This window comes from Perna viridis, chromosome 14 (genome assembly GCF_037379345.1).
Source record: "Perna viridis isolate PV_CMFRI_1.1 ecotype Kerala chromosome 14, ASM3737934v1, whole genome shotgun sequence".
Lineage (NCBI taxonomy): Eukaryota > Metazoa > Mollusca > Bivalvia > Mytilida > Mytilidae > Perna > Perna viridis.
Window position 1 is genome coordinate 17,613,230 of NC_142458.1, and position 17,380 is coordinate 17,630,609.

At 31.7% G+C, this 17,380-nt stretch overlaps 1 protein-coding gene across 7 annotated transcripts in view; it reads left to right on the forward strand.

Annotated features, from left to right (window-relative positions):
- Positions 1 to 6,075: 6,075 nt before the first annotated feature.
- The window catches only part of LOC148598452 (uncharacterized), a 36,768-nt gene continuing 25,463 nt past the window's right edge, over positions 6,076 to 17,380 (forward strand). For 2 of the 7 annotated variants that reach the window (XM_088562388.1, XM_088562389.1), the window contains exons 1-3: positions 6,083 to 6,369; positions 11,405 to 11,573; positions 12,834 to 12,942. In XM_088562388.1, coding sequence (XP_088418514.1) covers positions 11,511 to 11,573; positions 12,834 to 12,942 — 172 coding nt within the window. In that variant the 5' untranslated portion in view covers positions 6,083 to 6,369; positions 11,405 to 11,510. Of the gene's footprint in view, positions 6,370 to 10,961; positions 10,983 to 11,404; positions 11,574 to 11,938; positions 12,043 to 12,833; positions 12,943 to 17,380 lie in introns of those variants that run through there. The other 5 variants (XM_088562386.1, XM_088562390.1, XM_088562387.1 and 2 more) reach the window with 5 other exon arrangements.

Sequence of the window (17,380 nt, forward strand, 5' to 3'; positions counted from 1 at the left end):
TGAAAAAAAAGGAACAAGGTCTTATTTTTATAGTATATATCTTGCATTATTTAAAAAACGACATAGATATTTAAAGATAACAAAGGTTAAATAGAAATCATTGGTGAAAACGTGGAAAAGTGAAAAATAATATGTTACAGAAGAAAACAAGCAACAAACAAATATCAAATCAAGATACAAAGAAAACAAAACCATTACAGGCATTGACTTTGTCAACATCATTTTTTTTTATCATACAATTGATGTCAACTTGTACATTTACACTTGTCAAGTTAAACAATACAGTGTATATCACAAAGTTCCCGCAGAATTGCACTAATGATAACACGTTCAAAGTGCCATTGACAAATCTTAAGTTGAAAGTATCGGGAATGGATTTGACTTTCTATTCCGATATTGTCTTACGTTCACTAGATGTATATCGTTTTCTTTGAATCTTGAATTTCCTGCGTATTTGGTTATAATACTCTAGGGAGCTGTTTTCTTTGAAACACGTACGCGTGTACAAGATACCGAAACTTGAACTATTCATATCTTTGATATATATATTTGTTTTAAATTTCAACTTAATTAACATAAAAAATATTATTAAAATAATTTACCTTTACTTCTGTTCTTTTCGTAGATGTCACACTTAGAATATTCTGTAATATATGTATCCTGCGGGTGTTTCTAGTAAAGCAGAGGACGCTTACCCTACTGATGCACCTGGTCCATGCTCCCAGTTTTTAGTGGAGTCCGAGTTGCTCATTTGCTTTTGTTACTTTGTATGCATGATTTCAGTTGCTTTATGTTCTTTGTTGTGTATGTTTGTTTTCCATGTCGGGTCTTTGTCCCTGGATTACATTTGTTTTATTACCGCTATAACCTTGGTTCCCTTGATTATTCTTTAAAATGAGATAGTTTGAGTAATTTTCAAATACAAAAAAAATAAAAATTCTTTCGATAGCAGATCAATACTTTTGGTTGAATTTGTGTAGAATTTGTCGAACATATTTTTACGTTACTGTTATATATCATAACATTTTGGAGTGAAGGAGTCAGAAAATATGTCCCTTGGTCCGGTTAACTATTTTTTCACTTTGTATACACGCAATGAAATTATCTAGTTATTTCCATTATTTGGCGTCCTTTGTCATATTTGTTGTCGTTGTCGTCGAGATGAACATATCGCCAAACATGTCTTCTTGAACAACCAGATATAATTCAATTAACGAATAATCGAGGGAACAAAGGTTATAGCGGTATTCAAAAGAATGTAATCCAAGGACAAAGACCAGACATTTAAAACAGACATACACAACACAGAACATACAGTAATTAAAATCATACATACAAAGTAACAAAGTCAAGTGAGCTCTGGCTCCACAAAAAGCTAAGATTATATGATTCTATTTTCGGATATTCTACACAAAGTGTATAATTTGATGTTTGATCCGTCAAAAATACGACCGCTGTCTCTAGGAAGAGAACAACGGGATCAGATAACATATATCATATATTTATTTCTGAGTATTTATGATGTTATTACTTCATAAATAACTTGATGACAAATCTTCTTAAAAACTACTGGACATAATTCAATTTGGTATGATTATTCCTCGTGTTAGCCTGCACAAATTAGCCGTTGAGATTTGACAAAAAATAGAATGCAGCTTATTAAGCTTTGTCAGCGATTAAGGCTCTTTTAGAGCCCATACTTTATCTTAAATAATAACTGGACATTCAATATAAGACTTGTCTCGTGTAGCCTTTAACCAAATATGTAAATCGACGCATCGTTAATGTTGTGTTGCATCTATCCTACTGTACTTAAACGTTGTCAGTATCAATTGCTCTTTAATGAAACTATGCGATATCTTCGAATAGAGATAATCGGATAATTAACATAAGTACCTAATGTCCTTATCCAACGAAAGAATTTCAAAAGAGTCAGTATTTTAAATTATGATTATCGCCCTTATCTCAGGTTTTGTGATACATACACACCGTTACTGTTAAGATTAAAACAAGGAATACTTTGTATGAAAAAGAAATCAAACAACTTGTTCTTTAGCATTGTATAGCAAACCTGAATTTTATGCGTATTTTCGGCCTAGAGAAAGTATCTTCTTTTGTGTCAGCCTCTGGACCCGCCATTTTTTTTTATTTATTATTAATTTAAAGTATGATCTTTTGCTTGCATGAAAATAATGGTTTTATAGTTAATAATTGATTTAAAGTTTATTTGCAAATGTTTAAGTCTTTTTTTCTTTTTTTATTCTGATTATGCTTTTCATTTACTTTTTTCACAAGGTTGTCCAGTTTTTTCCGTGTATTAGGGGTTAATTTAGTTTTCAGCGGAATTTCGATAGATAATGTTACATGATTTATTATTTTATTCGTATTTACATGTTTTATGAAGATGGGAAAAATATTGTATACGAATATCGGTCTGGATCTACAGAAAATAATTAGCAATACAAATAGTTTTCTTCTAGAGTATATTCACGTGCACAATTCTTATGGTTGAAGCACAGGGTCGGAACCTGCTCCTACTATCAAATATGCAGCCCTCGTAGTATATAACCTATGCAAGGGTGATCCCAGATTTTACCATTCTTACTCAATTTCTACTACTGTAGTTTTTCGAATTACATCTAAAATATTTTTGCCGGGTCTTTCTACACATAATGATGGTGTGCAAGGTCATGTGATCTTGCTTTTTGTGTAACATTACGGAATTGGGTGAGAGTTGGACTTTGTTACTTTTTTTTCAGAAATATACACCAAGCAACAAAGTTACGGTTATATGTCCATCAGTCAGTCCATCAGTCTTCTTTTTCTCATCGCAAGTATTTTTCCAGTGTTTAACCTAACAAGCCAAATATATATTGCATCAACCAACCATACATAACATTTCTGAAACTGAAAACGATGTCTTCATACAAAAATAATCATAATATTAATTTTGCAAATCTGGCGACCGGGAGCATCATTAGTGTCTAATAAACACATTTCATTTACTAAAAACATAACAATACTAACAAATAACGTGGGGATTCCTGTGACAAACTGGGCTTCCAGTTTTTTACTACACTATCCCCACCTCTCTTTAATTTAACCATTTTCTTTTTAAATCAATCCCAAACCTATCCACTGCAAATCATTCGTGGGGTTTGCAGGAACGTAAATAGAAATGTAGGCAGTATGCAAGTCTAAATAGTTAGTGCATCTTTTTAATTACCCCTCCCTCTTCTGAAAAGGCTCATTCAAGATTTCATCCCTTCTAATCATTCAGAAAAGTGTGAACCCTACCGTTGCATGCAAATCACATATCATTTTTGTGTTTTGCATTGTACTCGACATTTACGCAATCTGCAAACTAACTTATTCCAAGAAACTAACGAAAGGGGAATAACTCGAATGTACAAATGGGACTTGTTGCGTCAAGAAGGTTCGTATCCAGATCTTGAACTTGTCTGTTTAGAATATTTCTGTGAAAAGAAAGATAACTCGAATGCATTTTTATTGCTTCTCACATTTCGTTCGTTCGTTAAGTTAGTTATCCGATTATTTCTATTTGATCATATTTCGAACCACAATCATATATTTCACCGATTTGTAAAGTAATAACTTTGTACATCAACGCTTTTAGGTTATTTTTTATCATTTATAAGACAATTGTTCAACAAATATGCAATATTGACGCCTTCCACTCCTTAGTACAATGATTAGAAATAATGTCATGGTGTTCGGAGGCTTTTTTCTGTGGAGGCTAATAAAAGTATGTTAAACTATTTAAATTTAAGTGATAGATCCAATTATAAACAAAATATGAACGCCATGAAGTGGCAACGAAATGATTGTAATCAACACAAAACTATGCTCTCCCTGTAGTGGCAATCACATAATTGTACCTAATGTTTGTAAACCAACCCACACATTTATTTAACATTCAAAATAACGGATAAATATGATTAGGTCAGATCATAGATAAAAACAGTATCTGGTAATTTACCCCGATCATACAAAACCGATGCTGAATAAATGATGTAGTGATAAATTCCCACTTTATCTTATCGACATTAACTATTAAATACATACATGTAAAAACAGTCCTATGTTAAAGTAGGTATTGATTTGTTCACCTCAATCATAAAGTTCGTATATGGTTAAAAGTAATATTTTAACTGACCAATGAACAAGATGATATTGAGGTTAGAGAAGGAAGACTCATGGAAAACCAGAAGTACCATCATAAATTTGCATCCATTTGCGTAAAATAATTTAAATTTAAATAATTTGTATTTGTATACCTTGGAGACCGTCATACAATATTATCAGTCATATAATCTTTAGTAATGAGTTGCAAGTGAGTATAAATGTCGAAGACACTCGCCTATTAAAACAGTTTACTGGTAAAAAAATGCGTCATTGAAGTTGTAAATTAATTTATTTTTAAGATTTGTAATATGCTTAGGTAGACCAGTATTAAGTCGTTAATAGGAACAATTTACAAAATATTTTCACAGGGGACAAAATATGGACACACTCAATGTTTTTACTTAATTAATATAAAAGTCTTTCGATAGTATATTCTTAATGAATTTAACAAATGTCAGTTTCTATCATGACCTTAGTTTCGAAATAAATCAATAACCACTATTGGCGCTTTTACTTACTTATTGAATTTACCGTTTGTTTTGTTGCATTTCTTCACGGCCTACAATGTAAGTGCTTAACTGTAAAAAGGGATTTACAAAATATGCAAACATCCTTGTTTCCGTAGGCATTTGATAACAAATACAGTTTTCCCCATATAATTTCCTAAAATGGATTAAAAAATACCCACCTTCATAAAATTCTGTCTAGTAATTAAAACCATCGTTTTCGGTTTGCTAATAAACAAGGAAGTGTTTCCTATGCAAAGTTAAACAAACACATTTATGTTTAATCCACTTCTAATGCATCTAAACAGTTACGATGACTACTATTGACTTGATAATGGTATCAATGCACTAAATAAACCAGATGAAAAGGATAAAAATGTATTCAATAGAAAAGAAAACAAATCGCAGTTCAATTTGAGAATAATAAGACAAGAATGTTTATTATATGTTAAAAATAGTTGCGAGTGTTTACATCGTTACGTGATCGTTTGCAGATGTTTGAAGAAAATACATGTACTGTTAACGAAATAATTTCAAAGGGGTATATGTCGATTTCAGAAGGTCTTATTCTCGTATAAAAGGGGAAGGGCAACACCACACTACATTAGGGTACATTGAAGCTTCAGCAATATTGAAAATGCAGGGTACAAACTTTTTTAAAAGACGTCTGTTATTTGTAAGAATACCTCCGGTTGGAAAAGTCGTGATAAAACCCTGCAATCTACACCGAACCTAGACAGTTATTCCGGTAATTTAACGAATATTTAGAATTCCTTTTGCCGTCTCTAATGATTAATGATTAAAACTTCCTATAACAATATAGGAAAACTGATAAATGGCATGAAGATTAATTTGTTGGAAAGGGAAATTGTAGTCATATAAGAGACTGTATAAAAATAAGTGTGTAAACGAAATTTGGTAAATAGAGATAGTATTAATTAGAATTTGGTTTCGTTCATCTATAGAAAAGTACGGGAAAATTTCCTGCCAGAAGATTTACAATATAATCTAGCATTATTCTACGATATAAAGCAAATCCAGTGAAATAAATATGAAAAAGAGTTCCTTTTAGGACGTAACAAGTTTATTTAATTGTTTCATTCATTATTTTGACAGATAATGAATCATCCCTTGCTTGATTTAAGACAGACCAACACTTTACCACAACCCAAGCAAGTGCTGATGGTCCTTCAGTGATTATAGAAAATGCCAACGTATCATGTTACGCTACAAAAACTAAGGACAACATTTATCGATTTTGTTTAATACACGGTACATCAAAAATGTTTCATTCAAATACAAATGGTTGAATTTATCGCATTGAGAACTGGTAATTGGTAATATCTTATCCAATAACAAGAGAAAAGCAAGCAAACAAACAAGTACAACCCGATTATTTTTAAGTTGTGATAACTATTACATAAGTACATCTACAAATCGATACAAAATGTGTGCACCCGTATAAAAGTATAGCTTTTCTACTGTCAGCGACGAAAACATCAGTACTACGTTTTAGAAACTCAAGTGAGGAAGTTCATTGTTCATATAATCTATTTGAAAGATAGAAATATATAGTTACCGAAACACGCTGTTTTTAAACCTTCCTTACTGATAACTTAAAATATGTTTGTTGTATAGCAGATGGAGGAGAAACAAAATTTTTACTTGATTTCATTCATTGTTGTTACAAGTATATGGACGTACACAACAGGTTTTTGTAAGTATATGTAAAGAAATCTAAATAATTTTCTAAGACGGTATGTTAATTTGTCACTAAAATGTCTCTAGCCGATCATGTAGCAGCTTGTCACAAAAAAGTAGTTTGTATTGATGAAAATCAGATTTAGAGGTACATAATAGTATTATAATTCTATCATTATATTTGAAAGATTTTTTATTAAATCTCTTTGTACACTTCCTTTACTTGACATTGTGACATTCAGTATGTGATTAACCTGTATACTGATCCACAGATATGTTAGTGTGTATGAAAGCAAACACATGAAACAATATAAATGCACATGGATTTTGATAAAATACAAACATTTTTCTCCTCTTTGTACTGGATACCTAATCTTCCTAATCTTGATACATCGCATCTATCCCAAAGCACTTCAGAGAAAGGATATCACAAACACTGTGAACAGCCTCATATCTTGTTCTACACTTAGAAATCGATGGTAATGGAAAAATATTGACCTAATTTTGCGACAAACGTGATGACTATTCGTTCAAAATTTTCAACTCTCTTTTCATGTGTGACAACATACCCCCCTAAAGCATCTACGTATAAAGTGTTCATATCACAAATAATACATAATGCCAGAGCTTGCCGAAATTACGCATACTTTTTGTATCGCGCTAGAACTCTAACAAATAGGCTTCTGGAACAGGGTTAAATTGCTACAAGCCTGAAATCATCGCTATATAATTTTTATAGTCGTCATCATAAACTCGTGGATCGTAAAGGTGTATCCATCTGCACCATGAAAACGGGTCATAGTTTTCCTTTTCCGCGTTTGTCTACCCCGGACTTGACTTTTTATGAGCAACTCGGCGGGTGTTTCTAGAGAAGCAAAAGACGTTTATCTTACCGGTGAGCCTTGTACATGCTCCCAGTTTTTAGCTGAGTCCGAATTGTTCATTTGCTTTTGTTTCTTTGTATGTATGTGTTTAGTTACTTTAAGTTCTTTGTTGTGTATGTCTGTTTCCCATGTCTTGTCTTTGTCCCATACATAGAGTAACTAAAATCATACATACAAAGTAACAAAAGCAAATGAGCAACTCGGACTCCACGAAAAAAAAACTGGGGGTAGGGATTTGGTGCACCGGTAGTGTAAGCGTTCGCACCCATACACTTTGCAAATGAGATATTTTGTGCAAATTGAATGAGTGCGACCACTTTAATTTCCCTTCTTGGTCTTATATTACTGTTTAAAATGTTAAAATCGTCAAAATTAGAATCATATTTGTGGCTGTGACACATTAATTTCAGTCCAGTGTGTCAAAAATGATAAATGATATACTTCTGCAGAATGTCAGGGTGCAAACATTTTTAATTTCAATAATGGTCCAAAAGTACTGTTTGAAATATTGAATATGGCAAGTTTAGTATCCGGTTGGTGGTTGCGACACTCATATTTCAGTCAAATATCTTCGAAATGACACATTAATTTCAGTCCAATTCCTGAAAAAAAAAATTCTGCAGTTTGTAAGGATGCGAACAATTTTACCTGTACGACAAAAACCGACCCGTACTCCAAGAGACGGATTCCAACTGGAATTTTGGTAGGACTCCAGATAGAAAGTAACAAAATCCTGTTGTGAGCAGGACATGGAAACCAACTTGTAAATGAGCCGAAGTATTCTAAGTAGCAGGGAAGATATCCCATTTCTGAAACCGGGAATCCTGCTCTGACCTAAAAAGGGATTTCTTCTCAACAATTGATAGCACTGTGATTCTGGATTCCTTCTCTGAACTAAGAATCCTGGTAGTTAAAAATGTGTCTAGAATCCTGCTCTCATATCAATAATCCTATTGTCTTTATCAGATGCAATAAATCCTGTAGTTTCCCTCATGATCATGTTCTTTAAAAAAAGGATATGACATATGAACTATAGTTCTCAGAAATCTTAACCCAGATCTTTAGCAAAACTATGTACACAATCTTGTCTGAATTTAAAAAAGGACAAAACCAATTATGGATACAAAATTTAATAAAAACACATAAATTATTATAACTCTTAGACTATCAGTTACACTTCATAAAAGTTCTGGTTTCTTCAAGGTCCATGACTTTTTGCCTTGCATGTATAAAACATTCTGTTATCTACTAATTAAGCTGCTTTTACTACGGTCGCATTTGCTTCTTGTCCTTTTTTTTTGCACCATGATGATACAAGACCTGTTAAAAAGCATGAATGGTCAGAATAGTTGCTATCAAAACAAAAAAAGAAGTTATATGAGATTGTAAAAAACTATTCTTGTTTAATGAGGATATGACCTAGATAGGTATCTGACCAAAAAAAAAAAGACTTAAAAGATAAGGTTGGCATCAGCATATTATTCCTTTAACTCTGATTACCATCCCTTCCCTCCTTTTCCAATTTCCGAAAATTCATATTTACCTTTTCAGGTAAATAAACTTTACTTGCCTTAAGAGATATATAAGACTTAAATACACATACATTCTATTTATTTCAAAGGGCGTATATAGGCCCAACATGCCACTGATTTAAGGCACAATATTGGTTGAACTACAGATACTGACACTGGCACCTTCAGACTTTAATTCAAGGTCTCCAAATGTTAACTTTGGATTATCTTAAGACCTTCAGATGATATTATATAATATTTGAGGAGTGATGGGCTACTGTAAGAGTGACTGATAGATCAAAAGTTAAAATAGTTCTAATAATCATACAAACTACCCTATCAAACACAAAAGAAGCTGTATTAACTAGTATTGACCATAGTCTTTTCAATTGAAATATTTCCTGTATTAGTTTATCCAAAATGCACTTTGTTTTATACGTCCTGTTAAGTGTTTAACATTGAACCATTCAATCAAATAGTATATAGCAACGAAGGCATATAATTTAACAAAACAAAAACTCAACACTCACTACATGCATTCACTCTGATGTTTACTTTTGATAATTCTTTACCAAATGTCCTCCTAGCATTCTCCTTTACATCAAAGTCAAATACATGTATGCAGCTTTTCATCATTTTTGACAGAACACAAAAAGTTGCATCTTCTATACTAAGAAATCTGAACAATGCAGTCACTCTGATTTTTCCTTCTGATAATTATTCTTCACTAAGAAATCTGAACAAAGGAGCAAAATTCCCTGACTTGGTTTAAACTACATGATATTAATGGCGGACAACTTTCAAATACTCATGAACTCAGTCATGTGCTTATCAATGCATGTTGGAATGAGGGGATCACAACGGGTATCAGAGAATAATTATAAATGGCCAAGGGATACTTTCAAACAATTAACAATTAAGAATACTGCATACTAATGTGTTTGTACTTTCATTACAATATATTTTGCAATAGATTGAATAAATAGATTTTAATATCATTGAAAACAATTCTTAACCGAGGGGGGTCCTTCATAATCTCACAGTGTTGAGTACAAGCTAATGAAACCTGAAATTCAAGTCCTGGCTAGCAATATTACATCACACATTACAATTTCCAAATAAATAAATCCAGTTCTAAAAATAACAAAGCTAAAAATTCCTATTTGGTTCATAAGAGAAAATCCTGTTACTGTCCTGGTAATGATCAGAAAAGTAACAAGAACTGTACAGGAATTAAAAGCAAGACAAAAAAATTCTTAGCAAGAATAGTCATTTCTTACGTATCTTGCTCTTCAACTGGGGGATTTTAGTTATTTTGTTTTCAAAATTCTGCTGGAATTCTGTTTTAGTCCACTTAGACTCCAATGGATTCCAGTTGACATTTCCGTACAAGTAATTTTAGTAATGGTCCAAAATTATTGTTTGAAATATTGAATATGGCAATATTAATATCCGGTTGGTGGTTGCAACACTGCAATATTTCAGTCAAAAATCTTCAAAATGACACATTTTTGCAAAGTGTATGTTTGTAAAGAATTTTAAAATTGTCAATATCAGCATTATGTTGATGGCTGTGGTATATACATTTCAAAGCAAATTCTTGAAATGAGATATTTTTTTTCCACATTAAACGAGTGTGATCACCTGAAATGACCTTTATGGTCTTATATTAGTTTTTGAAATGTTAAAGTTGTCAAAATAAACATCATATGTGTGGCTGTGACACATTAATTGCAGTCCATTTTCTCAAAAAGTACTTATTTCTGCAGATTGTAAGGATGCAAACAATTTTAATTTCAGTAGTGGTTCAAACTTATTGTTCAAAATATAAACATTGTAATATTATTACCCTTTTTGATGTCGCGACAAATGACATATTTCTGCAAATTAGAAAGGAATCCACAACTTTATTTTTTTAGTGGTCTTCTTTCGCTCAATATGTTTAATTTTTCAATATTAAAATCATGCGAGTGTCTCCGACACAAAATTATTTCGATCCAAATTTTCAAAAATGACATATGTTTAGAAATCGTATTAGCACGAATGTTTTTAATTCATAATGACCGGAATATAACTGTACTTCCGGTAAATATTTTTAAAATGTTAATGGATAATGAACTTCAACACAGGTGATCATTACAAATTACTCTAAAACAAGCTTTTTAAAAAAAATATATCTAAATTGCTGTCATAGAATTATAGAATTTTGATAGGAACGCTGCTTGCGGAAAAAGGTAGTATAATAATTTTTGATTGACCAATCAGATTTTTCCCTCGCCCGTTCCCCATTGCCCTATTCATATATCTCATACCCAAGGCACCATTGCCCATTGCCCTATTCCTTACCCAATAAAATTGGAAGTTTATCCCATACAAATACTGTAGGGTGCAAAAGAAGGCAATTCAAAATCCAATATCTGCTATGCCCACCTTTTGCATGCATCCGTCTCGGTATAGACTGAATCAAACGACTAATACGGTCTCACGAAATCCTTACCAAATTCCCGTTTAAGAGCATGCTGAATTTCTTAGATATTGTGGTATCTGCATTATTACATTTTAACTGATAAAGCGAATCAAATATAGAGATATCCTTGTTAAAACACCAAAATGAGTAATTTAACTAATGTGCTTATGTTTTATTTACTGTCTGAAGATTCTGATACCCCTATACAATTACTGACATGGAGAGACGCTGTACATTCATTCTAAAAACCATTCGATAGAGAGGAACCTAACAAAATTGACGAAAGAAATAGGTAATGAGCCTGTTGAGTTTTGGCTGCCAGAGTACACAGCTGTTACTCCTTGGATTCGTCTTGAAGGTCAGTTGAATTTACACAACTTGAAATGTTTTATGCCGTCTTTTTAAACTAAAAGCAATTGAATGAGCTCTGGGTATCATACTAGTTTTCTACACGAATATATGAACTATAGTTAGCACACAGTTTCACAGCTAGCCTTTTGTTTTGTTTTTTTTTAAATTTTGGTAAATGTTTGTTCGAATTAAATGAAGATGAATTCTATTTTTCAAAATTATTGCGAAACTAGAGACGTAGATCAAGACCAATTTTCATTTTTAGCATAAAATACAGCCTAATAATGCATTGGTTGATAAAATGCAAACGTATATTAAATCAACTATAAAGCATATAAAGCATACATGCAATGCGAAATTGATTTTCCACAGGTTGTGTCGGCATCGATAATGTAAATCCAAGACGGACACAAATAGAAATTTCTTTTGGAAACTGTTACAGCTTGTGTTCTCCGTTAAAGTTCTTTGCTTACAAGGTAATCTAAAAAAGTGCATCTGTAGCTACATGTATGTCGTTTCGTTAAAAAGTTGAACAGTTCATGAATTATATATCAATTTTTCATATTTGAAAAAAAAATAATTGTATGTTTTTATTTCCAACTATTTACATTTAACAAGTTGAGTTTTTCTTATTATCTTCACATTCGTGACAAGGAAAATCATCAAATTAGCCATACTACATGTACTAGATGTTATATCTTGACGACACAATATATTTTTACGACATCGTGTCAAAGTAAGGAATTAAGGCAAGCAATGCGTTCGTAATTGGCTTACTTATCACTCGGATAAGTTTTTCAATGTTTTTAAACACGACCAGATCTTCAATATAAACTGAAATTTTACACTTACGTACCTGCGATTTCTCAGTCTTGCACTTTCAGCGGTGTTAGATTCTTAATATTATACAAATGTGTGAGCTAGAAACGCATGACATTATAAATGTCGTTATTTAACGTTTTATACATTAGCCTAATACACTAAGCGTTGAATGGACGAACTTTCAATATATAACATGTTGATAAATAATAGATAAAAAAAAGAAATGAAAGACTAAACAATATTAGTAACCCTTTGGTTTTATTATTTATTTACTCGGACATGTGTCTTTAGATAATTTGAAATTTCATTTTTAGAACTTTGATATTTATTTGTCTAGTATTTTGGGGTGTTATAAACAGTTACAATGAATACTTAATACCAAAATATACACTTTTACCAAAAATAAATATCTATACTTACATTAATTGAATGTCTCTTTTTTTAGGCCGGAATTTGTTCATGCTTTCAAAATTTGGACAAACTGCATTTAAGTATAAATAATCGTAACGTCAGAAATTTGGAAGACAGTGTTAATGTTATAAAGATTTACACAGGTAATATATGCAGACATAATATAAATTTTTGTTTTTCTTTTTTTTCAAAATATATGCTAATACTATAGAAATATAAGTTTAAACATTGTTATGTAAGATGACTGAAACCAGAGATTTTGATAATGACATCAACTTAAAAATGAAATACTATATGCATGTACTACAGACAAAATGAACTTGTTCGTCTAGATTTCAGAAAGACTTTTCACACAATAAGAAAAAACACCATTTTATTATTTCTACGAGCATAATCTAAATATTCCTACTCAAAGAACAAAATCTATATGAGTATTCTTTGTTGCTAAGAAATTAAACTTTCATATGACTCATTCAATAGCAATTGGCATTTAGAATAGTGTAATATTTTTAAGTAAGAAATGTGTGTTACAGTAGAGACATAACAAATTACAAGTTTCGATGCAAAATGTGTGTGTATTCTGCATGGTGTATATTGCAAAACCCTGTGCATAAAAAATAAGTTTGTCACTTGACCCCACCATATTTTGCATAAACACGTAAGCACAATTAAAAATAGTTTGAATCAGTTCTTCGACATTAGTACTAAAAGAAGTACGAAATAATACTTGTCATTCAATGCAATTCATAATTCATGTATTTTAACTACTTATTCAACATAATACGTTAGAAAACCAGAGAAAGTTAGAAATACACAGAAGCATTGCTGTAGTTAATGGACTTATATCAGAATGTAGCAATATTTTAATGTTACTGATAAAAAGATTTGTAAACTAAATGATCATATAATTTTGACTTATCACATAAATGTAAAATACTGTAGTTATGATTCTGAATATAAACTTGGGACGATGGAGACAAGTTCATTCATCAATAAAGAAAAGAAGAAATGAGTTGTGTATCTTAAATATAAACGCTTAGATATAAATGTAAGGGTTTAAAACAAATATGAATAAAACAAGAGTATAAGTTAATCTTTATTGTTATTTCGAGCTTACTTTGTTTAGGAGATATACTATTTGTAGTGCGTTCACCTTCCAAACATTTCATTCTCGTCTTCCGTACGTTTAATGTTTATGTGTTACTCAATACTAAAACAGTTGTTAAAATCGTCTACAACGAAGGTTTGTTTACAAAAAAAAACTCATAAAGGATGAGAGTCAGACGGCGTGGTAGCGCCTACAAGAAGAAATAAAATCTCCCTTTAATAAACTCGAAGTTGTTCCACTATTTAAATAAAACCATTTAATCTATCTTCGTTTAAACACAATCGAAAGAAAAAAATACATTTTCGTTATTTGCATATTCAATCAGTATTTGTTGAATAAAGTAAAATTATGTTATGCTTTACACTATTTGTTAAACATATCTAGCAACAGGGAGTGGAGGGAAACCTGTTCATGGAGTAAAACAAGTATCATGATTTATTTTTTTCTAATCTGTTTAGTGCCCATCTGTTATGTGTGTGTGTGTGTGTGTGTGTGTGTGTGTGTGTGTGTTTTAAAATTAATATGTGAGGTGAATGGACTTTCGATAACACAATATGTTACCATATCATAGATGTAATATAAATATTTTATGGTTTTGCGTTCTAGAAACGGCCAGAGAAAAGAATTATGTAGTGATAATGTCTGAATATGAAATAATCATTGAAGATTTCAATTACGAAGGCGTATATATTTTAAAATTGACTTTCAGTGCCTAATGTACTAATTTGTTGGGTAATTTAATTTTGAATTGGTGCAATCGCGCACTTAGCCCTGTAAAGGATGTCTGTATTCGTAACTTCACTTCTGAATTTTATAAATTTTTAGGCAATTAATCGTTTTTGTCTCCCGTTTCGTAAAATAATGTATAACTTGAATCAAACTTGTATAAAATTCGGTAATCATCGAGTCTGAGAGTATGTTCCTTTGAAAACAGAATCAACAGAGATGAGACAAATATACAAATTATTTGTTACCGTTTTCTCCTCAATTACATGTTAACAATACACGAGTGTACATATATATGCATCATTAATTTGATCCTCTAACCTACATAATAACATCTGAATGAACTGTCCCGTACAACCATATATCGTGTACTCAGTTACAGCCCTAGATTAATCCTACGAGGAGGAATGACTCGGCCAGCGAAAGCTATATTTTTATAGCCTAGCTGGCCGAGTGGTCTAGGGCGCTGGACTTTGTGCAAGCGGTGTTGTAATAGATGTCACAGCGGTACGAGTTCGAGTCAAGCGAAGGCAACGACCTAAAATTTGCATCGCAGATTTGACAGTTCTAACATCGTTGGGAATTTTTTCGGACCTTTCTATATATATATCTATATATATATATATATATATATATATATATACATATATATATATATATATATATATATATATATATATATATATATATATATTCACTCGGGTATTGTTAACGTGTAATTTAGGAGGAAATGGTATATGTTTAAAACCAGCTATGTTCAATGTTTTAAATGCTTTCCGAGTACAATTATAGCTGATACAAAATAAGCACGTACATGCACAAATCCTTTTTAATCAATACTTTTAGTTTAATCAGTAATTCCTATAGTATTAGCGAAGTTTTGAAATATAAAACGAGAATGAAACATGAAATTTTTTATTATAATTTTTTTATTACGAAAAGTAGTTAATTGATGTGGGAAAGTTTGAAATAATGCATCTATATAGGTATAAAGTCTCCCGCTTTAGGCTGATCAATTTTGGATCAAAATAACAGGGGGTCTCCTTTTTTAGAGTTTCCAAAGATTAATATCACTGGGAACCGTATCTACGCTAAAATGCATTACTGTTTGGCATACCTTAAATTAAGGTTCAAAACCTAATTTCAATATATGTCACGTAGATATTTATACCACCAAATCTCAGATGTATCACGGTCAGGCCATGCTTATACATGTATAACCTGACAACCTATAAGCCATTATCGCATCCAATCTAATCCTCCAACAGATTTTGTTTTCTTTTCAAAAGGCGGATAACAAAATTTTATAGACCTTGATCTAATACAATCGTAACACAGTATGCAGCTGACTGATATAAAAGTTTGCATATAATATTCGAAAAGACGACAAAATTATGAAACTAGCAAGACAGGACCGCTTAGCACAAATATTATATTAGACCAGCCATAACAAAAATACTAAAACTACATTTAAGCTATTCAGCACAGATATTTACACATGAACATGAAGATTTTACATGTACATCTCTCCTCCCCCTGAACGGTGCATCAAAATACTTGATATAAATACGGGTATTTTAAGTGTATACATGTTTTTGGCGTATGCGTTCACTTAATACGAAAGAAATGTTGGAAAATGTAGTTTATATACAAGTAAATTAAGTAACTGTATCTATCAACACAAAAATGCCTAAAACTGAAACATTTTTCATATATTACCTTTGCAATATCGAACATATGTTCTTGTAGGGACATGTTTGATATATGCACATTGTAAATGTTTATGCATTGAAGAATTTTCCCAGATAGAGAAAGCAGTCGAAGTAACTTTCTCGTGTTGAACTGTGCTTAATCATCGCAACAGATAAATACAAAGAGCTTGGATTTTTTTACAGGCAAACAAAGGAAATGGCTTTTTTCGACTTTCAAAATAAAAGCAGGAGCGGCGGATAAAAAACTTTATTCGCGCTTGATTTTATAACAGTGTTTTCCACGGATCGTATAAAAGAAAAAAACATGCGTTGCAACATTAATTAAAAACACAATTATCTATAGACAGCGTGCTACAGCTTTCTTTACACTAATGCATATACGAGCTCACCTAAAACTTCTCATTTTTCTACTACATTTAACGCAAAAGTAAATCATAATGTAGAACAATCTTTTATCGAGGCGATTTATACTGATATAAAAGCAAACACATATTGAAAAATTATTTGATTTAAATGTTAAGTCCATAGAAAACAAAACCACGTAAAGAACAGTGACGTGGTTCAAAGTTAGTGCATACACGTACATGCATCCATGTTCATAGCAGTGGCTATATCAAAATCGTCATCTCTTTAATGAATATATCTACTCCACTGGCTACAGTGTAATTAGGGTTATATTACAAGGGTGCCTCAGGTGCTTAATCGTGTGACAGCTAGATCACACGAACCATGTACAGGTAAAGTAAGTCAGTCAATTTTGAAGCGATATTAAGCGTGATTTTGAAGGTTTTTTGTTAAATGCACATATAGATCAAGCGTTAACCAAAGTCTTTATGGAGCCTCATCCTTTGAAAATACTTTTTTTCCAAACTGTGTATCAAGCATGTTAGTTTATTTAATATATCTAACATAAATGTTTAGATAGATCGATGAAATCTACGGTAACATGCATATGGATAATATAATTGAACTAGAAAAATCGGTATAGTTTCGATTTTTACTCTTTCACCTTAAAGACGCTCTTCCTTGGAAACG